We start from the raw sequence: 25,959 nt of genomic DNA, 5'->3' as shown, positions 1-25,959 counted from the left end.
GTTCACGGAATATATGCACAGTTATTTGCTTGCAAAATACATTTCTCAATATATAGTACCTTGTCTGTTGGTTTGTATCTGTAGCACTTAAGTATTTGCGTAATTATTTAACAATTACTGGAATGAAATCTTTCTTTTGGCAATGAAATGAATACTACAATCACTCGTTTCTGACAACAGTTTCTCTGATGCACCCAAACACGGAGCTTTGCCTCTCATGGTGAATGGCGTTATCTGGGCACACCCCACGGCTCAGTCCACAGCCTAACCTGTCAGTAGTTATCTTGTATCTTCAGAACGCATGGTATTTCGCTAGTTTAGCATTCTTATGACAATGGCATAGAGGAGCATGATTTACCCACAGCCAAAGAATTGTTTTCAAAAGTGAATCTTTCATGACAAAGTTTAGTGTATTACATCTGTTATGAAACTTCCTGGCAGATTAAAACTGTATGACAAAATGGATCTTGACTTCAGAGTCTTGGCTTACAATCACTGCTGAAGTTGCCCAGGAACACCTCTCAGTCATCAATCCAGACAATTCTGATCAAGTTAATAAATCTATAATCTATTCTATATGCTTTAGCCACCCCTTCTCTTGAATACCAACCTACATAGTAGTACAATAAGTGTAAGAATTAATTCTGATATAACAATATAAATGGCAAATACAATTTAAAAAATTCTTTTACAGAAAAAATGAACCACCTGTGAGCTACAGACTTTTCAGAATAATCTACCTGTGTACCGAAACCGTGTGTTGGAGAGGGACAAACCTTGTGTTGTAATGGGACAAACCTCAGTCCTGCATACAATTTTAATTTATCAGAAAGATTCATACTGCATACAAATGCATTTTTACTGGTGGCTAGTTGGGAGGGGGGGCAGTGCCATTATACCATGCTTGAAGTGATTCTTTGGAAGCACTGCACAGCACTCTCTTCAGTTGCAGTTGGTTCTTGATTTGGGAGGAAAACAGAGGCAGAGACAGGGGGGGGGGGGGGGGAGAAAGAGGGGGGAGGGAGAGAGAGAGAGAGAGAGAGAGAGAGAGAGAACTGGCCAACCAGGAAGAATCTGGGTTTAGAAAGCGAGAAAAGCCTGAGGGAACCAAATCTGGAGAAAAATGTGGCGAACCAAAATGCAATGCAAATCCTTAATTTTAAAACTGCAAAACACTTCATTAACAGTTACAGTATATTCTAATTATGAAAAGTGAGTTTTTTGCAAATCATGTCTCTTCTCACAATTCTGACATTTATTATGGTGAAGTGAAAAAAGTAACATTTTCATTTGTTTAGTGATAACTGATGAGCAAACTCCATACAGCATCAATAAACACTGAACTGTTTATTTCTGGTGAAAAGCATCCAGATTCTTTCCACTGTCTGGGTTTTGGTGTGAATAATGAAGTAAAATATTTTCTGCACACTAACAAAGTGAGACACAAAATTAGTTTCAACCTTTTAAAATTTTTACCTGGTCTCCTGTGAGCAATTCCAGCACCCATATTATGTAAAGCTTTTTCACATGCAGTTTCTGTAGTAAAACGTGAGCTCACATGTCACCTTGAAATGAGATGTGTTTTAGCAATTTCTCACACTTATATCTACCAGCTTACAATAAAATTTCATGCATTACTGTCAATATTTCTGTCCTTCAGACAGCTGATTTTAAAGGATGGTAAGCCCACATTAAGTTTAGGAGCTCTTCTTTAATGATGGAGACACACTTTCATGAACTTCAAATGAATTGAATTAGGCTTTACAGTCTCCTTAAGTATAAACTCTGACTAAAAACTACTACAAAATATTCAATTTATAGAACGAGCTGTTAGTAAGAATAAGTTACTATGAAGAAATGTCGGTGTGTAGGCAATACTTTTTTAATGAAAATCTGTTTCTAATGTATCATAAATGATCTACCCCATTTGCCGATGATTAAAATCATACAGTAATAAAGAAATCGAGCACGTGTAATGAGTACTGCAGGAACATACCATCTGTGACTGGCCGACAGTAGACCATAGCGTGTCCAACGTAGCCCTCTGGACAGCTGCAGACTGCGGTCTCACTTTTAACTTGACACTCAGCATTAACACCACATGCCGATTTGCAAGGGTCAAGGCAGCGACCGTACCAACAGAGGGGCTTGTCTTTGGCGCAGTCTTCTGAAGTAACACACTCGGGGCGACAGGACACTTGTGGATTTCCGACGTAGTACTGAAATGCACAGAGTTCGACAAGTTCGTTGTGCGTTACATTACCCTATTATAAAGACACTTTTCTTTTAAAGTCAGAGGATATATTTTTGCCCCGAGCAAACAAAAAACTGAATAGTTGAATGACCTGTAAACAGAATACAGGGTATCCGACTCAACTCTTCTCCTAATATTAAAGATATTGGTCATCTGTTATCAGTGATATGTTTTCACCTGGAGAAATACCCACTAAGGGCTAGTGAAAACTGTGTCCAAAAACTCATGAAACAATATTTTTTTTAATTTTATGTGAAAAGCAACTGAACTGGGTTTGAAACATCTAGGCATCTGCCCTGTGCATCTGCATATTTTTAAACATTTCAATTCTTTCTTTTTGCAGATAACTGTAACTGTTGTTTTTGGATTAATTATATTATTGTCACATACTAGTATTTTACTAGTTTGCAGCTTCATTTGTATTAATCAGCCTTACCATAATTCTTGTTGCAAGAGTGGCTGTTCTTTTCTCACTGCAAAATTTTAGTAATTCACATTATTACACTGTACAAAAAATTACAAGCATTAATAGACTTGTGTCTTACTTCTGGGCAGGTGCACACAGCTACATGATTTCTGGCGGAGCAGAGGGCATCTACACCACAAACACCCGCAGTGCAGACACTTGTGCACCGGTTGTTGGAGCAGTGTTGGTGGTCGGAACAATCCCCGTCGCTTTCGCACTCTGGTCTGCACCCTCTGAGTGGTGACCCGACATAGCCTGCAGAGCAGATCGCATTAACGATACTTGTGGGCCTCACTTTGAAAGCTACAGAATGGCATTCAACAACAAAGCGAGACAGACATCAATTAACACAATGTTATGATAGGGAAAAAAATTACATCTTACTTTAGGTATAAACAGAACAAATTACACATGAATAAACTGTTATTATATCTCTTTCACTTCTTTTGAAGAAACTGAGAGCCTTGTAAAACATGTATGCCTGATATAAGATGGTTGCTAAATTACTGTTGTAATGGCCTAAATCCAAGCTGATGCACAGTGCAGGGTACAGAAATGAAAAAGATTGTAAAGAAGGGCAGTATTCTGAAGTAAGGGAGCTAAAACTCTAGGGAAGTGTACAGAAAGTAAGTGAAATCCTGCTAGTTCTTGCTAACTATGTGGTGAGTTACACAATGAATCTTCAGAATTTCTGATCGAGTTCTGAAATGCTCGATACTGTCGAAATTTTAGCCAAACTTGAGTTGAATTTATTATGTAAATTATTTATTTCTTATCTATGAAAGCTATAAAGTTTCCTGACTGTCAAATGCCTTTTTTTCTGTAAATACTGTATTATTTTGATATATTATCAGGCATCAAACTTACACCGTGAAAATTAGTAGTCACAGTTTTAAAAGTATATGATCTGAAAATAAGTCTATGTTAGATCAGTAATTTACATTTTTCGGTGTTAACTGTACACAAAATATCCATCTCCATTTATAATTTCATTAATTTTGCTACTGATAATGAAATCAATATTATACAATAACAGGAAACTTCTATTTTTCACACTGTCAAAATTTGCAATCTTTGTCATTAAAAATGAGGCCTACAAATCTTCATGTTAATAATTATTTTCAGAATATTATGCAGCAGGAGAAGGTAACCAGACACTGAGGCCTTGTTGAAAATATAAGTACCAATTTGTTACTGCAATATATTGAACCTTTCCCTTCACCTAGGAAAACATAGTTACTAAATGAGATAACATCACACAGCAATGTTGTTATGAAAAATAACTCAGGAACAATTTAAGGGGGGTTCACTGCAGGTGGTGATGTCAGCTGAGACAAGCAATGTTTATTTACATAAGGGAGGATTCGTTACAGTTAACACAGTGCAGGAAGTCGCACAAAAGATAGGTCTGTTTAAACAGGGAAAAATGAAACAAAGGCAGCCAAGGAGAAGAAAATTATTTAATGGATAGAAAGAATGATAAACAGATAAATAAGGTATCAAAACATGAAATGAACTAAAATAAGGAAAAGGAAGCCAACTGTTAATTTGCAGTATGTCAAAAAGACAGCAGAAAATCACTAATGTAATACAGTGCGTTTGGACGACAGTAATCCACGGCATGTAGCACAAGACAGCAGATTCAGTAAGGTTCCGCTACAAAATTTAGAAAAGACTTGTCTCTGGTGAAGAGCCCTGGGATTCTGGATGGCAAGATGGCTGGCCGACTGCCAAATGTTGCAGGCATACGGTCTAGTGCTGCACCACGAGTGGGTGAATATCTTTCATATTGAAAACTGAAAGGCAGTTTTCAAACACATCCATGTAAATTTCAAAGAAGTGTCTAGAGAATAGTTTCCTCTCTGTTTTTCCTTCAATAATAGTCATTCTACAACAACACTAGAGCACACAGTGTAGAGAATACTGACATCTTGGAGCAAGTTACACACTGATCAACACTTACCATGAAAATAGGTATGAAAGATTCTGTAACAATGGAGGCATTATCTCTTCCATACATGTAAAAGTAAGTATGAAATATAAACTGAAGAATCATTATGTGGGTGGTGTTGATGACGGTGATGTTAGAGCTGCTTCTGCTGCTCTTTGTATGTGTGTGTGTGTGTTGTCTATTTTTGATATAGGCCTTGTTGGCCGAAAGCTTATTCTGTGTCAGTCTTTTTGTTGTGCCTATCTGCGTCTCAGCGTCTCTACTACATAGTGAGTAGCAACTTCCCTTTTCGTAATATTGTCACATTCCATACTGTATTTTTCACTGTTTGATCTAATATGATTTGCGAAGAAATTGATTTTCTGGAATGAAGTGAAATAGCAAATTATGAAAAATATAAGGTTAGCCAAAGAAATGATGAAAAAGAAAGCAGCAGAAAGAAGAAACAGACATGACAAAATGTAAACCCTGTTAATTATAAATCTGTTGATTTAGTATTGTAACAACAAAAGAAAAATCCAGCAAAGTGAGTGACAAAATTAAGAAGTTTTTAGATGTGTACCATGGTCATTCTAACACTATCAGAGTAGTTCACAATAATGCCTATGAACTGGCTTATGTGAAATCAGGTAAGTTGTTTGGATTGAAAACATAATTGACTTGAAATGTTATGCGATTACTGTAAGACCTATGACACTAAAGAAACTAACCAACACAGAACTCAACAAGATTGGAGATATTAATTTTATTAATAGAATAAAATAATTACTAAACATTTATAATGCCATTTGGGCAGAGAATCCATTACTCTTTCATGAGTACACCAACTGTCAATTGGTGCCTCCTCAGCTGGGTAACATCATTCTTCCTTTTCTGATCCACTCATCTAATCTGTCCTTTAGCAATATTTACAGTCACATATTTCTTCAAACACACACACACACACACACACACACACACACACACACACACACACACACACACTTTCTCAGTGGATGCCTTTTAATATCTGGCAAGAACTATATCCTCCAGATTTAGGCACTGGATCCAGTCAGAAAAGAACACTTGCGAAATTTGTAATGGGATTCTGATTAACTTTTTTATGTCATTCCTTTGTTCTTGATACAAGTATTAGAATTAAAGATCAATCAGTAATTTTAATTGCACTGTTGCAAATTTGTTTCACATATAATGATTCTACACCCTCTTGATTCAGTGGCATTCTTCCTTGTTCTGGACCTACACTCTATTCAGAGATCCTTTTGCAGTTCCTTTTGTGTCATCTTTATCTTTGAAAACCATTATTACCACTTTTTTTTCACTTATGGCCTTAATCACTTAAAGTCCCCATCAGAAGAGGCAAATTGCTTGTGTCATGTTTATAATGTATTTTGTTAATTTTCTGAATATGTCATAGTATTTTTAAAGTTTTCCATGGTAGAAGCTAGTTCACAAAAATCATTACAGTTATCATTACATATGTTTACTATTTAAAGTCCTAATCACTGGAGGCAACATCCATAACACACAACCCAAGCAAATCAATACACCCCACTACTTACTACACTATTTCTTGTATAGCCTTAGGCTCCTTTATCATAGCTTATTATGAACTTTGGTGTTTGCATTTACGAAAATTTTATTCAAATGTCGAACAAAATTAATTGGTTTACTTTGATTAACAAAGAGTCAATATACATAAATGATCGGAATTGTCACTTCTGCAAACAAATCGAATATAGCTTACTTTATATGGTAATATCTTCTCTGTTTTAAACATAAGAACTGTCTTACTTTCATTTTATTATTGTCTTGATTGATATTGATTCAGTTTGCTTATATATGACCAATAATTATTTTGCATTATGAGAGAATTTAAATAAATATTGGTATTACAAGTAAGGGAGTGTAGGAAAAAGCTTCAGTGATGAGGTATCTTACGGTTCTGTTGGGACAAAACCACAACCGTCCATTTCTGCCATAAGGGAGTGTAGGAAAAAGCTTCAGTGATAAGGTTTCTTATGGTACTGTTGGGACAAAACCACAACTGTCCATTTCTGCCAATCTGTGTGATAAATTACATCAGTGGGCAGATGCTGTTGCATGTTCCTCGGTCATCAAACAACACCCTCCCCTTTTAATTACTTATCCTATTGCCGTGTCACTGAGTGTGTCCTCTCTTTCTTCTCGTGTCGATGAGGGGAGTGGGGCCTTAGGCTACCCTTCTCCAGCATTTACTGTATCATTATCTTTCCATTCATTAAAGAAAAGAGGCTTTGTGCTTCTCTTATAGCAGTATCCTACCAAAACTCCTTGATCTGGTACATCTGAATGTTAGACTAATAAATTTTGATAAAAGAATTTTGTCTTGTAATTGTATAATGCTGGGTATGTATATTCTATATGAAACTATCAAGTGATGTTATGAAAATGTTAGCATTTCGTGTACATACACTCAGAAGAGGGTGAATGGATTTTTTTTTCTTCTTTGGAAAGGATAACAATAACTGAAAATCATTTTATCTACACACAAAATTTGAAACAGGCAACTAACGGGCCCGAGTTTTAAATGTTTGCAAAATGTGTGACACAAAACAACTTACTGACAGAGGATGATTTGAGACTAACATTTGAATTAAAGGAACATTTGAGCCCTGAGGGTAAAATAGGGATATACTTGCATTGGTGGATGCAAGTTAAATTTTGTGAATGTAATGATTTTCATTATAAGGGACTGATAAGGTTTATTTTGTATTTATTTCATATGATCACAAATTAATAATGCTGATGCCAAGGACATAGAGTGCGACTTGTAATAAGTGCAGAGAAAGCGAAGTGGTGGAAAACCCACAGCAAAAAACTTGCTCTCATGGTGACATAATTTTTTTCTTTTATTGAAAAAGTGAATCCCTTTTTGTTAATAATGACAAGTAATTAATGACTATTGGTTGATGTAAAGTTAAGATCTACAGTAATTTGAATTTTGTAATTCTTTCAAATTTCTTTTTTAACTAAATTTTGAAAATATGCAACAAATAAAAAAGATTGAATTTTCAAACAACGGAAAATCCAGGATGGAATTTAACAATATTGAATATTATAGCCTCCCCTATTTTTTTGTATAAAATTGTAAGTAGATGACCAGTGACGCCAGGGACCTACTCAAAATTACTGAAAATTGTGACACAATATACAAAATATTGACTTCACTTGGTATATATATGTAAATTTTAGTATCATGGAATTACCCAGTCTCATATTCCATAGTATTCACCTGCATAATTCCAGTGGGGGTGGGTGGAAGGGGGTGATGTAACAAAGTAAGTTTAGCCCCCATCCTCATCCTGTGTCTTTTACGTTCCTAATTACAACGGCTAGGATCACACTAGTCGTTTACTGAGCACACATTACATGAATTTATGAACTAATGTAAATTAATTTCCCCTGTGAAATCTATTTATTCATATTAGGCAATTCACTGTTCTGAACTTTTGTATTCATTACATCAGCAGAAACATATAACATTAAATTTCTTGGTGTCCAACAGGACAAAAATCTCTGTTAAACCGCATTACTTTTGCATGTGAGAAAATCAGCAGTAGCTTGCATCTGATAAGTCAGCTGGCAAAAACAGTCCCAAGTCAAACACTAAAAATGGTTTACTATGGAACAGTTTATTCATTTCTTAATTATGGTATTGAACTATGGGGTTGTGCGGCAGACCTGCACCTGAATGGAATATTAATATTACAGAAAGAGCCATTAGGTTAATGCATGGACTAAGGTCCATCCTGTATTGAAACTTTTGTCCAACATAAATATTTAACAGTATATTCCCTGTATTTGTATAAACTTATTATATTTTTACCGAATAGTAAAACAAAGTAAATAAGTGCAGTGATACACATAACTATGATACTAGAAGTAAGGGTAACTACTTCAAGCACAGGACAAAACTAAAAATAACTGACACTTGTCCTTATATTAATGGGCAGATGTAGTTCAATAAGCTGCCACATGCTTTGAAAACTTGTGAACCAAAACTGTTCCACAGGTAGTTACAAGCCTTCCTAGTAAATAAATGTTTATATTCACTCAGTGAATTCTAATCTACTTGCCCTCAGTTGTAACGTAATGTAATTAGAATATTAAGATGAATGTACACTCCTGGAAATGGAAAAAAGAACACATTGACACCGGTGTGTCAGACCCACCATACTTGCTCCGGACACTGCGAGAGGGCTGTACAAGCAATGATCACACGCACGGCACAGCGGACACACCAGGAACCACGGTGTTGGCCGTCGAATGGCGCTAGCTGCGCAGCATTTGTGCACCGCCGCCGTCAGTGTCAGCCAGTTTGCCGTGGCATACGGAGCTCCATCGCAGTCTTTAACACTGGTAGCATGCCGCGACAGCGTGGACGTGAACCATATGTGCAGTTGACGGACTTTGAGCGAGGGCGTATAGTGGGCATGCGGGAGGCTGGGTGGACGTACCGCCGAATTGCTCAACATGTGGGGCGTGAGGTCTCCACAGTACATCGATGTTGTCACCAGTGGTCGGCGGAAGGTGCACGTGCCCGTCGACCTGGGACTGGACCGCAGCGACGCACGGATGCACGCCAAGACCGTAGGATCCTACGCAGTGCAGTAGGGGACCGCACCGCCACTTCCCAGCAAATTAGGGACACTGTTGCTCCTGGGGTATCGGCGAGGACCATTCGCAACCGTCTCCATGAAGCTGGGCTACGGTCCCGCACACCGTTAGGCCGTCTTCCGCTCACGCCCCAACATCGTGCAGCCCGCCTCCAGTGGTGTCGCGACAGGCGTGAATGGAGGGACGAATGGAGACGTGTCGTCTTCAGCGATGAGAGTCGCTTCTGCCTTGGTGCCAATGATGGTCGTATGCGTGTTTGGCGCCGTGCAGGAGAGCGCCACAATCAGGACTGCATACGACCGAGGCACACAGGGCCAACACCCAGCATCATGGTGTGGGGAGCGATCTCCTACACTGGCCGTACACCACTGGTGATCGTCGAGGGGACACTGAATAGTGCACGGTACATCCAAACCATCATCGAACCCATCGTTCTACCATTCCTAGACCAGCAAGGGAACTTGCTGTTCCAACAGGACAATGCACGTCCGCATGTATCCCGTGCCACCCAACATGCTCTAGAAGGTGTAAGTCAACTACCCTGGCCAGCAAGATCTCCGGATCTGTCCCCCATTGAGCATGTTTGGGACTGGATGAAGCGTCGTCTCACGCGGTCTGCATGTCCAGCACGAACGCTGGTCCAACTGAGGCGCCAGGTGGAAATGGCATGGCAAGCCGTTCCACAGGACTACATCCAGCATCTCTACGATCGTCTCCATGGGAGAATAGCAGCCTGCATTGCTGCGAAAGGTGGATATACACTGTACTAGTGCCGACATTGTGCATGCTCTGTTGCCTGTGTCTATGTGCCTGTGGTTCTGTCAGTGTGATCATGTGATGTATCTGACCCCAGGAATGTGTCAATAAAGTTTCCCCTTCCTGGGACAATGAATTCACGGTGTTCTTATTTCAATTTCCAGGAGTGTACATATCACTAATGTATCTATTCAACCCATGGATGACATTTGCAAAATCATTAGCTTGATGGCTTACATGCAAAAATGTAAATAAATAAATCGGTTTTGCTGGAAATGATGTATTTCAAAAGTTACTGTATTTCAAAGCTTTTGATCTAGAAGGCATCCATAAAAGTCTAGTGAGCTAATAAATAGATTCAGAAAAGTAGATTATCTCTAAACTGTAGACCAATTTTTGCTCATTTCCCAGACATGTTTATTTTAGCTCAAAGCTAATTAATTCAGGAGATACAATTAATTAAAGATTTCAACCAGCCCAAACTATCAGCTTACATTATGATCAAACCACAACAAATTTCTGGAATATGTTAACATAGTATTGAAAAGCTAAACTTCATGAACCCAACGATACCAATAACAAATTATGTAATTGCCATAATTGGTTCCAAACACAATCAGTATTTGCTATGTTCTTCAATGATATCAACAGAAAAACTAAATGGATCCAATTACATATGTAGGGATTTCAAAGTCACAATTAGCCTGCAATCAAACATACAAGGTGCATTCAAGTTCTAAGGCCTCCGATTTTTTTCTCCGGACTGGATAGAGATAGAAACATGCGCATCGTTTTAAAATGAGGCTGCGTTCATTGTCAATACGTCCCAGAGATGGCAGCACCATACGGCAGATGGAATTTTACTGTCAGCGGCAAGAATGAGAACTGTTTTAAATACTTAAAATGGCAATGTTTTCCTTACTTGAACAGCGTGCAGTCATTTGTTTTCTGAATTTGCGTGGTGTGAAAACAACTGAAATTCATCAACAGTTGAAGGAGACATGTGATGATGGAGTTATGGATGTGTCGAAAGTGCGTTTGTGGGTGCAACAGTTTAATGAAGGCAGAACATTGTGTGACAACAAACCGAAACAACCTCGGGCTCGCACAAGCCAGTCTGACGACATGATTGAGAAAGTGGAGAGAATTGTTTTCAGGGATCGCCGAATGACTGTTGAACAGATCGCCTCCAGAGTTGGCATTTCTGTGGGTTCTGTGCACACAATCCTGCATGACGACCTGAAAATGGGAAAAATGTCATCCAGGTGGGTGCCACGAATGCTGCCGGACGACCACAGGGCTGCCCGTGTGGCATGTTGCCAAGCAATGTTGACACGCAACAACAGCACAAATGGGATTTTCTTTTCGTCGGTTGTGACAATGGATGAGACGTGGATGCCATTTTTCAGCTCAATGGAAGCACACAGATTCACCGCCATCAAAAAAATTTCAGGTAACCGCCAGTGCTGAAAAAATGATGGTGTCCATGTTCTGGGACAGCGAGGGCGCAATCCTTACCCATTGCGTTCCAAAGGGCACTACGGTAACAGGTGCATCCTACAAAAATGTTTTGAAGAACAAATTCCTTCCTGTACTGCAACAAAAACGTCCGGGAAGGGCTGCGCGTGTGCTGTTTCACCGAGACAACGCACCCGCACATCGAGCTAACGTTACGCAACAGTTTCTTCGTGATAACAACTTTGAAGTGATTCCTCATGCTCCCTACTCACCTGACCTGGCTCCTAGCGACTTTTGGCTTTTTCCAACAATGAAAGACCTTCTCCGTGGCCGCACATTCACCAGCCGTGCTGCTATTGCCTCAGCGATTTTCCAGTGGTCAAAACATACTCCTAAAGAAGCCTTCGCCGCTGCCATGGAATCGTGGTGTCAGCGTTGTGAAAAATGTGTACGTCTGCAGGGCGATTACGTCGAGAAGTAACGCCAGTTTCATCGATTTTGAGTGAGTAGTTAATTATAAAAAAAATCGGAGGCCTTAGAACTCGAATGCACCTCGTAGAGTTATATTGGATTCCACACCCTGAGAAGTTACTTTCTAAATTAGGTATTCCCATACACACAATTTCTCGGCAGGTGGTACCAGGGCAGTGGCAGTATGAGTTTATTGCTGTAGGTGTCCCACACTGCATTGAAATCTACTGAGGCTGCACTAGACCTCCAAGACTTGTGGACGCTATAGCAGAAACATTTTATTAGTCAATCATAATTGTATGTCATCTGACAAAGAATGTATAATCATTACATTTTTCCTTATGTTTATCAAATCTGTGGGTCCTATATTCTAAAATGAAATCAGTTTTTGTTTACTGAGCTCAGTGTTTTTGCAACATGTTACCCTTGTTCTATCAAAATCCCTGGAAATACTGACAATTTGGTTGTTCTAATGGGATCTACCTTAAATTTTCTGCATATGTTAACTTCTGAAAAACAATTGCATTATGCACTAGGAGCTCTTATAAACCAGGAGTGGGCAATAGTTTTGGCTTGGGGGCCATTTTGTTGAAGCAGAAGTTAGCAGAGGGCCACACCTTTTAAAATGACTGCACGCCTTAGTTAACTTTGCACTTCAGAAAGAGTTTAAGTTGTACACAAAAATTCTGACTGTCTTGGCAGGCCACACAAACGCCATGAGGGAGCTGCATGCGGCCCACAGGACACTGTTTGCCCACACCTGTTATACACGATCCCCAATTTGGAAATCCGTGTCAAGATAACGAAACAGGTATCAGTGTAGTGAGCAAAACTTCATGCTGATCGGCTGGTTGAAAGGAGCTTGTCTTCCACTCTTAGCTGTTTCCATGATTTCCAGAAAACCAATCGATTACACAACAGACTGTTATTTTCATCTCACAAAAATAGTTGGAATCATCTAAAAAGATAGAGAGAATTGTTTAAGATGCCAATTTCCCATCTGCTCTAAGACCTGTCCATCACAGTGAATAATTACTGGTACCAGTGACTCCTAATAATGTGATACAGAGTGAAAATGAAAGGAGAGACAGACAAGACCACAACTGTGCAGAAAAATGGCCTAATAGTGTTGTCTGAATAACTGCCCCAACACAATAATTATATTATCAGCATTAGAGCATGAACCAAGAAAGATGAAAGAACTCATTTATATTGCAGATGTTTTGACCTTAGATCAGAAGCAGTAGTGGCAAATATAAAACCTGTCAATTAATGCAGAAGACTTTTTCAGAAAAACAAAACTAGTTGGTACAAAAAACAAATTTAGAAAATATACCAACAGCTCTTCACGGCACAGGTTTTTCTACATGAGAAACAGTTTTTTTCTTTTTTTAAACTTTGGAATGAACTCCAATTACTCCATTTCACTTTACAAACTCATTAACCATACTGAAAACATAGTATGAATTAGCATGAACCCAGAAATCAATGGCCATTATCATACGTAACTTTGAATTTCTGTTCCATCACTTCTTTGAAAAGTAATTTGAGCCTTTTCCCTTTCACATTAGATAGAGCATGTACTGAATATTACTAAACATGTCTATTTTTACTCTTTCTTCAAACTGATGTTTAATATGTTACCATCAATAGCAATTACTAGATATTGTTTTGTGAATAAAGCTTTCACACTGTGGGCAGCAAGTTAAAATAAATATCTATATACGGATACCACTGGATACACAGGATGTACATCAATTCCGGGAACACTTTCAGTTATTTATTGCACAAGAACCAAACATTGTACAGATATCATACATACGTCATTTTGAAGAGAAACCCTGAAAGTTTTTTTTTTTCATGTATACCCCAACAGTGTAGTTTGGTAATTTGCTGACAGTCAGCACTAGTCGCAAACTTGAAGAGTTTAAGTGCAGAGCAAGATTTCTGTGCGTTGGAGTTTGACAAAAACAAGTGTGCTACAGCTGTTCAACAGATGTTTAGAAACAAGTATGGTAAGAAGCCACCAACAAGGAAGGCCATTTACCACTGGCACAACAAATTTGTTATGACTGGTTGCTTGTGCCCAGCAAAGGGAAGTGGACGTCCCAGTGTGAGTGAAGTGAATGTGGACTGCATACGAGAGACATTCATAAGGAGTCCAAAGAAATCGGTGCATTGTGCATCCCGTGAACTTAAAATGGCTCCAATAATGTGGAAAGTCGTGTGACAGAAGCTGTCTATGAAACCATTCAAACTGGCGCTAGTGCAGAGGCTCAATGACGATGACAAAGATAGGTGTTTTGAGTTTTGTTCACAGTTGCAACAACTGAATGAGGATGGGGATGGTATTGTTGATCACTTAATTTTTAGTGACAAAGCCACTTTTCACACTAATGGGAAAGTGAACAGGCATAATTGTCGCATCTGGGGTACAAAGCATCCACACTAATGCACTGAATTTGAGCGTGATTCCCCAAAAGTAAATGTTTTTTGTGTCTTGTCACGTCGAAAACTGTACAGCCCCTTCTCCTTCGTCGAGAGCACTGTCACTGGACATTGCTACTTGGACATTTGCAGATATGGCTGATGCCTCAAATGCAATGGGACTCTCCGTTCATCTTTCAGCAGGATGGGGCTCCACCCCATTTTCATCATGAAGTTCATGGGTACCTGAACATAGAGCTGTCGCATCGATGGATCGGCCGTGCTACTGAAGGGGACAGCTGTTTCATGAAATGGCCTTCCCGATCACCAGATCTCACTCCATGTGACCTTTTTCTGTGGGGACACATTGAGGGTCTGGTGTATGTACTGCCTCTACCACATGATGCAGCAGAGCTCCAGGAGAGAATGCGAGAAGCGACTGCCACATTCGACGATGCCATGCTGGGACGGGTATGGCAAGAATTCGATTACCGTATTGGCGTCTGCCAGGTCACTCATGGTTCGCATATCGAATGTTTGTAAGAAAACTTTCAGAATTTCTCTTCAAAATGCAATATGTATGACATCTGTACCATGCTTAGTTCTTGTGCAGCAAGAGGATGTAGAACAAACACATGCTTTCCCTGTGGCAAGTGGTTTATCTGACCATGATGCACAATTGATTAACTTACAAAACCTAACAGAGTGTACACTTCAGAAACCATTAAGTAAAAGTGTCAGGGTGTTCAATTCGGTATCTATAGACAACTTTAGAGAAAGTTTAGGAAATGTAAAATGGGAAGATGTATATAATGAGCCAAATGCTAATGATAAATGCAGCATATTTCTTGATAAATTTATGTCCCTTTTTGAACATTGTTTTCCAAAGAAAATTACTAAATGTAACACCACAAAATTTTCAAAGAAATCTTGGATTACTACAGGTATTAAAGTGTCTTCAGAAAGAAAAAGAAAACTGTATGAGACCGCAAGAACTAGTAAAGATCCAGAAGTAGTTTTACACTATAAAAATTATTGTAACATACTGAGAAAAGTTGTAAGGAAATCAAGAAATATGTATGTTAAAGAAGATATTAACAACTCCAGCAATAAAATCGAATCAATATGGAATTTTGTTGGAAGGGAGACAGGAAAAGTAACCACTGTGGTAGGTAGTATTACTGTTAAAGAGAATTAGACCATCTTAACCAACAGTACATAGGTAGCCAATGTATTTAACAATCACTTCTTAAGTGTTGGAGAAAAAATTGGTGAGAATAGTTCAAAAGAAAAAGCCAGGCAGTACATGGAAGAGTCAGTTTTGAAAAATTTTAGTCAGATTAAGTTTCATCTAACAACCTCTTGTGAAATAAGGAAAATTATTAAATCTTAGAAAAATAAATGTTCTGTTGGAGCAGATGACATCTCTAACAAGTTATTAAAACAATGTGGAGCAATTACAGCTGATGTTTTGAGTCACATATGTAATACATCACTGACTCAGGGTATTTTCCCAGACAGGTTAAAATATGCCATTGTCAGGCCTCTCTACAAAAAGAGGGAAACCACAGATGTCAATAATTACCAGCCAGTATCCTTGCTTACAGTATTTTCAAAAATCTTTGAGAAAATAATGTACTCAAGAGTGGTTAGCCATCTCAAAAGTAATGGGACACATAGTAAATCACAGTTCGGATTTCAGAAATGCTGTTTCACTGAGACAGCAATATACAGTTTCACTGTCCGCATAATAAGAGTCTTTAAATAGTAAAATGTCACCAGTAGGAATATTCTGTGACTTATCCCAAGAATTTGATTGTGTGAACCATGACATTATGTTAGAGAAATTACAATTCTATGCTATAAATGGAACAGCATAAGAGTGGTTTAAGTCATATCTGCAGAACAGGGAGCAAAAAGTCTCTTTATATGCTTCAAGTGATTCAAAGGAGTTTGCCACTTCATCTAAATGGGGTCAAATTACATTAGGTGTTCCACAAGGTTCGATCATGGGTCCCCTCCTATTCTTGATATATGTGAATGACCTCCCTTCTTATGTGAAATAAGATGCTGAACTGACACTGTTTGCTGATGATACAAGCACAATTATTACTCCAGTAAAAGAAAGTCCAATAGAAAATGATACAAATAAGGTCTTTAGAAAAGTTATTAATTGGTTTTCTGCGAATGGGCTTGCTCTGAACTTTGAAAAAACACAGTACATCCAATTTTCTGCTGCAAAAAGCATAATTCCTTCAGTAAACATAACACATCAAAAGCAGTAAGTAGCCAGGGTAGAGCATACAAAGTTTTTGGGTGTACATGTAGATAGAATCTTAATTGGAAAATTCATTTTTTGGATCTCCTAAAGCGATTAGGTTCAGCAACTTTTGCAATCAGAATAATTGCCGATTTTGAGGATGTATAAATTAGTAAGCTAACATACTTAGCATACTTCCACTCTTTCATGTCTTATGGGATAGTATTCTGGGGCAACTCAACACTTAAGCAAAAGGTATCCACTGCTCAAAAGAAAGTAGTTAGAATAATGTATGGGGTTCATAGTAGCACATCGTGTAGGCATCTGTTTAAAAGGTTAGAAATTCTTACTATTGCTTCACAGTACATTTACTCAGTACTGAAATTTTTTCTCAACAACATGGACCAGTTTAAAATAAACAGCGACATTCATGATTACAATACCAGAAAAAAGAAAGACCTACACTATTCTTTACTTAACCTATCTTTGGCACAGAAAGGGGTAAAATATGCTGGTATAAAACTTTTTGATAAGTTACCAGATGGAATAAAACGTCTGACAGACAGCAGTAATAGTTTCAAAAACAAACTGAAATCATACCTCCTTGACAACTCCTTCTATACCACAGATGAATTCTTGAATATGAGTAAATAACTCTGGAGATATAATATATGCATTTTGTGTCGTTTAAGGGAATGGGATAGATAATAGAAATATTTAGGTATAAAACTATAATAAAAAATTGGAACATGTAACTAACTATCTAACTAAATAATTGAAAGTGTTCCCAGACTTTATGTACACCCTGTATTATAGTCTCTGCAGCTTTAACATAGCACACCCCTCTTTAAAATCTATTCTTATCTGGGAATAAATATGATTCTGCTTTCAGCCTTAAAAGTGACTGCATTTGTTAGTCACATTTTTTATGTAGCAATGTTTGACCTAAAGTGAGCCGGGTATAAAGTAGTCAACCAATATGTTTTTCACTCCAAACTATAAAAATTGATTACTTGAATTTGAAACATCACAGTAACTATGCTGAAAAGATAAATAGTCTATTGTCAAATATCAATATGTGGCTGTAAGATGTGAAATCACCAAATTTTCAACCAAACAGTTTTCTCGAAACAGGTTGAGAAAGATTTAAGCCTAAAGACCTTGTCACAAATACACACACTGTAGTGGATGTGTAGCTGCACAGAGGGAAACAAGGCAGGCAGCCATGTCAGTGTGGGCATTCACTTTAGACACAAAGCACCAAAAAATTAGTGTTTGAATTTAAATTCTGGAGAGGTCAAGGTGATGTTTTTGCTGCTTCCATGTGGGAAAAGCCTCTAATCCTACTGATGCCTCCCTGCAGTCTAAAAACACTCTCATTCTTAAAATGCCCTTTGGCACACACAGATACAATCAATATCTCTTCAGGATTTCAAAGGCCCTGGCAATTTTTCAGTACTATCTTCAGTGTCTTATATGGGGTGTGTCAGATTGTGTAACTTACCTTGACAATGTAGTGTTCGGTCTGATGCGCAAGTAACACTTAGTAAATATGCAAGTGTCATTCACGAGACCACAAGAAAATGGTTTGTGGTGCCGCCTTGACAAATGTTAGTTTTGGGTCATATCCTCAACAAGAATGAAAAAGTCCACAGCAATATGACTGTGTAGTGCACAATAAAGAGAGGCAAGGACAGGACTGCAACCTACATCCTTCTGAGTCTGCTTACTGTATTCATCTCTTTGTCTTCCCCTACAATTTTTACCCCTCACACTTCCCTCTATTACTAAACTGATATCTCAGAAAGTATCCTACCAACCAATCCCTTCTTCTAGTCGGGTTGTGCCACAATGGTTTTTTTTTTTTAATTCGGTACCTCCTCAATAGCTATGTGATCTATCCATCTACTCTTCAGCATTTTTCTGTAGCACCACATTAAAAAGGCTTCTATTCTCTTCTTGTTTAAACTGTTTATCATCTATGTTATACTTCCATACATGGCTACACTCCATACAAATGCTTTCAGAAGAGACTTCCTGACACTTAAATCATTACTCAATGTTAGCAAATTTCCCTTCTTTTTATCCTATGAAGTCAATTTTTTGCCTTTGCCAGTTATCGGCAGATAATCTTAGTTTTGGGAATACATAGATTATTAAAAATCCATTACACAAATTGTATTTAAGATTACCTTATCATTCATTCTTTACAAAACATGTTTGTATTGCGAATAACATTTCCAACATAAAGGTTATTGTGGTCTTATTGCAATGTCCCCTAACATGCTCTTTGTAGTGTCAAAATGCAACATATTTGTTTACTTCATACTTTTTGGAGAGGGTTAAAGAGAGTCTGTGTGAAGTGATAGAGGGGATCACACACGGAGAGCCAAGTGAGGGACTTTTCTCCATTGCAACTATGTAAAATGTACTTACTGGAACTCAATGATATATAAAGACATTTATATTCAAGAATTGCTTTGCATATGTTCGTACTGAAATATATGGAAAATGGATCTGAAAAAGAATTTATTTTGAAAGTTTACAAGTTTACCCAATCACAATTTTTACGTAACTGAACGAAATCTCATTGTTGACAGAACTGATTTCATTAGTACATATTGTCTAGCCATTATTACCCAGAGTATGTTATGTTCTTAAACAAGTCAAGACCTAGGCCCCAACAAAATTTTTATAGGATGACAACCAAGCCAACATCAACAACAATGAGAATTCAAGATGAGAATATTTTCTGACTTTGGTTTATTGCAAATAACAACATAGGTGGGGCCTATATATAACTCAGGTTTCCAAATTGTAATACCATACATTCCTACGTCTGTTGATTCCAACAGAAGACCCAAAAACTAACTTTGTGCTCCATTATTCACCTTGGTGCTTAATGGACTGTGGGAACAGGGTTGTCGGAACCTCAAACTTTTCCTGCGACGAAAGAGTCTTGAAATGTGTACACGCTAGAGGTTAGACGTGTTACAAAAGTTGCTGTGTAAATTTAGCTGTTGCACAACACTGGTGGTAGTGATGCAATGCACACACTGTGCAGCTATCAGTGTACCAGTGAATAAATCAAGAGGTCTACAGACATAAAAGAATTTTCATTTATTTAAGAAACAACAGAAGCCATTAATACACAGAAGCTATGCAGAACCTCGAACCTGGGTAACACAATGCAACTTGAAGAAAACAATGCAACAAAAGATAAGCACTGAACATTTATACTTATAGCTGCCCAGTAATCTCACAGCAACTGATTTCGGTGTGCACACCTCCTGACCTGTGATGGCAAGTACAAATTGCGGACAAGAAAGCCAATTACTGTTTACATCCCGCATCACGAGAATGTTGACGACTTCTGTAGCTGCCACAATCTGAGCCCTAGCAAATTTCACAATCAGAAGTGCTCTCTGCAACCGGGTCACTGACAATGGTCTCCAATTTGTGCCTTCACTTTTCAGCAATGATGTTGTAGTTGTGGTCTTCGGTCCAAGGACTGGTTTGATGCAGCTCTCAGTCCTACCTTATCCTGTGCAAGCTTCTTCGTCTCCAAGTACCTTCTGCAACATACATTCTTCTGAATCTGCTTAGTGTATTCATCTCTTGGCCTCCCTCTATGATTTTTATCCTTCATGCTGCCCTCCAATACTAAATTAGTGATCCCTTGATGCCTCAGAATATGTCTACCAACTGATCCCTTCTTCTAGTCAAGTTGTCCCACACATTCCTCTTCTCCCCCATTCTGTTCAGTACCTCCTCATAAGTTATGTGATTTATCCATATAATATTCAGCATTCTTCTGTAGCACCACATTTTGAAAGCCTCTATTCTCTTCTTGTCTAAACTATTTATCGTCCATGTTTCACTTCCATACATGGCTACACTACATAGAAGTACTTTCAGGAAAGACTGAGACTTAAATCTATACTCGTTAACACATACCTCTTCTTCAGAAATGCTTTACTTGCCATTGCCAGTCTACATTTTATATCCTCTCTACTTCAACCATCATCAGTTATTTTGCTCCCCAAATAGCAAAACTTCTTTACTACTTTAAGTGTCTCATTTGCTAATCTAATTCCCTCAGCATCACCTGACTTAATCAGACTGCATTCCATTATCCTCGTTTGCTTTTGTTGATGTTCATCTTATATCCTCCTTTCAAGGCACTGTCCATTCCATTCAACTGCTCTTCCAGGTCCTTTCTGTCTCTGACAGAATTACAATGTCATCGGCGAACCTCAAAGTTTTTATCTCTTCTCCATGGATTTTAATTCCTACTCTGAATTTTTCTTTTGTTTCCTTCACTGCTTGCTCAATATACAGATTGAATAACATTGGGGATAGGCTACAACCTGGTCTCACTCCCTTCCCAAACACTGCTTCCCTTTCATGCCCCTCAACTCTTATAACTGCCATCTGGTTTCTGTACAAATTGTAAATAGCCTTTCATTCCATGTATTTGATGCCTGCCACCTTCAGAATCTGGAAGAAAGTATTCCAGTCAACACTGTCAAAAGCTTTCAGCAATACTGCGGCATAAATGACATTGGCCATCAGACCGCAGTCAGTAATTTTGAGGCACAAATCTGGAAGCCCACAGTGGAGTCCCCACTCTGCCAAGCTTCTGCACTAAATACTGTCTGTTCCAGTTGACAGTCACTGCAGATCTCGTCTGACATTCCGTGCCTGAACTGGCAAATAGGGGCAGATGGCGGGCACAGATGCCAGCCGCTCCGGCTTTTCGACGTCGTGTCTCGGTGACAGTGGCCCATTTGCCACGGTGCTCCACACATTGTGCACACACGTGTGAGCTGACTGGAGAATAAAGTGCCACATCACTAGGGATCAGTTCCAGGGAAATGTTTAGGAGGTCACCTGGCCCGCCCTAGCACACGGGTCACAGTGGAACCGGGGTCTACAACCGCATCGCGGACGGCCGCCGTGGGCGGAGTCCACATTGCAGGTGGAGACGCTCGCAGACCTCGAACAGTGCTCGTCCCGCACGTCTCTCCTGGTACCCGTCTGACCTGCACTAGCCGGTCCGGCAGTTCCCTTGCCGGTGGCCGAGTGGGACACTGAAATGTGGAAATCTGTGGAAGAGGATTCCACGACCGAGCTTTTGGCCCGTCAGTTCCGGCTTCGCCCCAGCTATTTCTCAGGTGCCCGTTAAAGGGGGAGGCATTTAGCACAAAGATGTTGACTCCGACAATAAATGAGACATTATAGATGTCAACGGCATACAGTCCTCACCATATGTGGCACTTCCACTGCATCGGGCGAGTGCACAGCCGTGTGCCGGAGCATGCCAGCACCCGAGTGCAGTCACCTGACGGTCACTGTAAAGCTGTACGTCACACGCCATTCAGTGTCTGGGAACTGGCCCAGCTACATCTCACAATCTCAGCTTGGTGTCAATCTCTGGGTATCGTAGTCTCGATCTCTGGGTATTGTACTTTGGCTGATGGCAGCTTACGTTCTTTACCGGTCACCATTTCACACGTTATCGCCTTTCGATAACCGACAGATGATTGTCGGAACTGCCCCTTGCACACTCAGTTGTAGCCACACTGCACTGAGATTTCCTGTTTACAGATCTGCCAGTACCTTCAGTGGTCTGTCTGCTCACAGTGACGACGCTTCCGCCTCTGCCCACTTCGGCACGATACTGTCTCGCCAGGCAGTATACGAGTGTATCCGGCTGTGTTTTAGCCGTAGAACTGGTGATACTTAAAAGAGTTCAATGTGGAAGGCTTGCATATTGCTCATCACTCGTGGTCGGGCATCGTCCTGCTGAAATACGATACGTGGTGTTGCCCGGAGGAGGAGCGGCATCTCGTCCGGCAGTAGCTGTGCTGGTTGCTCATAGTACGGAGAAGATGAGATTGCTTATTGTGTCCAGTCAGACCTACTGTCTGCCCACTGTACTGCTCAGCTATGAGGCTGTCAAACAGTGATTGAGAAGACAGCTTGTAACATGTATGAGGGAAGCGTAATAAGAATACGAAAACACTACCTTTTGTCGTTCGATCTGCCATTGGTAGCATTCGTGTGTCCTCATTAGTCTTCATCACTTGTGATTCCTGGACAATAGGAGCCAAAACTGTAGCACGTATGCCAGGGTGCAGGTGACAAAGAAGGCATCAGGTCACTGATGTACGCAATTTCCTACGAGTTGCAGTGCTGTAGTGTCAAGCCAACACTGTCACAGAATGGTTAGGTCGTCACAGCTTGATACGAAGCAAGCTGGGATATTTTTACTTCCCCCTCTTGTTTTGCCATCTGCCTCTTTAGAATTCACTTTTTCAATTTTAACTGATTACCATTAACATACGTGAGTATAATCTGCATTTTCATAAAAGAGAAAGGTTGGCCCTCAGTTTTAATAAATATAACCCCAGATCTAAATTTGTGCTTAGTTTTATGTATGTAATTGATTTTCTAATTTATTTGAACTATTCCTAGTTAGTATCTTTCGTTATAGGGTGAAATCAGTTACTGTTTGGTAACTTAAATTCTATTGTTGACTTATAAACAAATATAAATTCTGTATTAATTATAAACATTTGGGAGATGACATACTAGAAATCTTACAGTATCTATTTTGCTACATTTGAAAACACGTTAGCAAAGGTAGCCCTTAAATAATAGTTTTGTCCAAAGTATTGTTTGCATAATTAATATTTGTCAATTTCATGATTTAAACAAATAATTTGGCCTAACTCTTGTTGTAGGAGAAACTGTTAAAAAGACGGAAATTTTCGATGTATTCAGTTAATTTAATGAGTTAAGTTTTAATTGTAATTTCTGTAAATGTAACTTTGAACAGTGTGTAAGTTCAGTGCCTATTATTGTGAAGATATGTAAGGGCTCAGTTTTTGGTCACGAGACAGTCAGTCTATGGCCGAGTTTCAGACAAGGAACCTGTGTTGGTTAGAATGACACAATGCATCAACTTAACAGTGAAATAAGTGTTACACCAATACACCATGTGTTAAAGCAATGACAGTGTCTGCTGCGTACATACCTTTCTATCCTTAAAGAACTGTGAATTTTTTGGTTATGTTTTTACTGCACAGTTCAACAGTAAACTATTCTAGCAGTATGTGAATGTTCATCTGCAACCTATTAATGAAGTTTATGGCAAGTTAAAACAATAGTGCACTGGCCATATAAATGTGTAGTATTGGGGGGGTTGTGAACAGTGAAAGTAAAAGACTGTGAAACGCAAATGTGCCTCTGTCGGATACATCATTTACAGCAGACAGCAGTTGCACTTCCACAACCCATTTTTCAGCCAGGGTAGTAACGCAGTACGTCGACACCGAGGACAACAAACAAAGAAACAATGCAGGGAATGTCACCACAAGCTGTGGGGATGAGATGACAGTAATCCAATACTGTTGTCACATTGTAGAGTCCAGTACATACTACAAAGTTTAATCTCCAAAAATAGGTTGATTTTAAAGAAATTTGCTTAAGTGCCTGTTCTCAAAATCATCTACAAATAAGTTAGCAGTTATGCACAATTGTGGTCACTCCATCTCCATGCCCAAAAGCTTTTTCAGCAATTAAAAAGTACATTGAAGATAGCACCACAACTACATTATTTTTTTCAATTAATAAGCTTGAGGACTCTTCGAGCTTGGGACTTTCACATTTACAAACATAATATAGTGTTAATTTTAGACCTTGATGACAAACCCAACAGAAGTATCACATATTTTGATGGGCATGCTGATGGAATTGTACTACATTGGTGCATAAGTTTATAGAGTTTTTCTTTTGGATGTTGACATTCCAGTTGCTATGAGCTTATGTATCATTTTTTACTATTTTTTTTTTCTTTTTTTTCATTTGACATTCACTGTTGCTATTTGAGTTTACATGTTGTCATTTGGTGGTAGTAAGTGGAGCTGTGGATGCTAGAAAATGGAGTGCCAAGTGGTAAATTAGAACATTCCCAACATATTCTCCTGTCTGAGTTCAAGAGTGTGGTGACAGCAATGAAAGCAGCAAGAAACATTTGCACCATATATGGGGATAATGCCGCTGGACAGAGCAGATCAAGAAAGTGGTTTTCTCATTTTAAGAGGCATTGTTTAAACATTAGTGACTCTCCAAGTTCAGGAAAAGCTTTGGGGTTTGATGAAGATCATTTAAACGCATTAATACACAATGATACATATCAGCATATTCAAGAACTGGCAAATGTGATGAACTGTAATCATTGCACAACTCAGTGACAACTGCATGCAGTGGGAAAGGTTCAAATATCAGGTGTACAGATACCACATGCTTTCAGTCAAAATCACAAAACTTTGTGGGTCATCATATGTGCACCTCTGCTTGCTCGCCATCAATTGGCTTGTGAACAGTACCGATCATTCCTGTTCTGTATCATAACTGGTGACAAGAAATGGTGTCTTTATGCTAGCATAAGGAAAAGAGAGAAATGACTGAGCCAAAATAAAACATCAATTCCCCATACAAAGACCTGTCTGTGCACATGCATAAAAGATAATGTCACGTGTGTGGTGGAACAACGATGGTATGGTTGGTGTACTATGGATTGCTTCCCGAGGTGCAACTATGACTGCTGACAGTTTCTTTCAACAACTGAGATGTGTTGCAGACACAATCCCAGAATGACACCAAGAAAGAGTGTGTGAAGTAATGCTACTTCACGATAATGCTTGCTCACATTTCAGCTAGTCTGACAAAAAATACTAAACAAGAGTTGGATATGAAATTCATTCTGCAACCATCTTCTTCACCTTATCTTGTGCACTCAGATTTTCATCTTTTCAACTCTCTATCGAACAACTTCAAGGAACTTCCTGTCTGGATGAAAATGCACTCTGAACATGGCTCAACGAATTCTTTCCCTCAAAATCATGTGATTTCTACAGGTGCAGAATTGAGAAGTTACCCCATCATTGGCAGACTGTTGTAAACAGTGAAGGAGTATATATTATTATGACTAAAGTCTCTGTTATGTGTATCTGTTGTGTTTAGTCAGCTTATGGAAAAACACTATGAGCTTACGGGGTCTGTGCAAAAAAATCCGGAATTTTGTCCACAACATTTTTCTACACTTATCTTTTACTTATTGTGCATGGTCTCCTCTGAAACACTCACCTCCAGAACTGATGCACCACTCCCAATGCTTTTCCACCACTGGAAGCAGTCTTGGTATGCCTCTTGCTGGATCACGTGAAGTGCTGTATGTGAATTTCTTT

The 25,959-nt window shown here is 39.0% G+C and overlaps 1 protein-coding gene across 1 annotated transcript in view; it reads right to left on the bottom strand.

Annotated features, from left to right (window-relative positions):
• The window catches only part of LOC126100852 (neurogenic locus notch homolog protein 1-like), a 145,800-nt gene that overhangs the window by 34,516 nt on the left and 85,325 nt on the right, over positions 1 to 25,959 (bottom strand). The window contains exons 6-7 of the mRNA XM_049911521.1: positions 2,800 to 2,975; positions 1,997 to 2,219 (exon numbers count right to left, since the gene is read on the bottom strand). Coding sequence (XP_049767478.1) covers positions 1,997 to 2,219; positions 2,800 to 2,975 — 399 coding nt within the window. The remainder of the gene's footprint in view (positions 1 to 1,996; positions 2,220 to 2,799; positions 2,976 to 25,959) is intronic.

This window comes from Schistocerca cancellata, chromosome 9, assembly GCF_023864275.1.
Source record: "Schistocerca cancellata isolate TAMUIC-IGC-003103 chromosome 9, iqSchCanc2.1, whole genome shotgun sequence".
In the NCBI taxonomy this organism is placed as follows: domain Eukaryota; kingdom Metazoa; phylum Arthropoda; class Insecta; order Orthoptera; family Acrididae; genus Schistocerca; species Schistocerca cancellata.
This window is presented reverse-complemented; position numbering and strand designations above follow the sequence as displayed.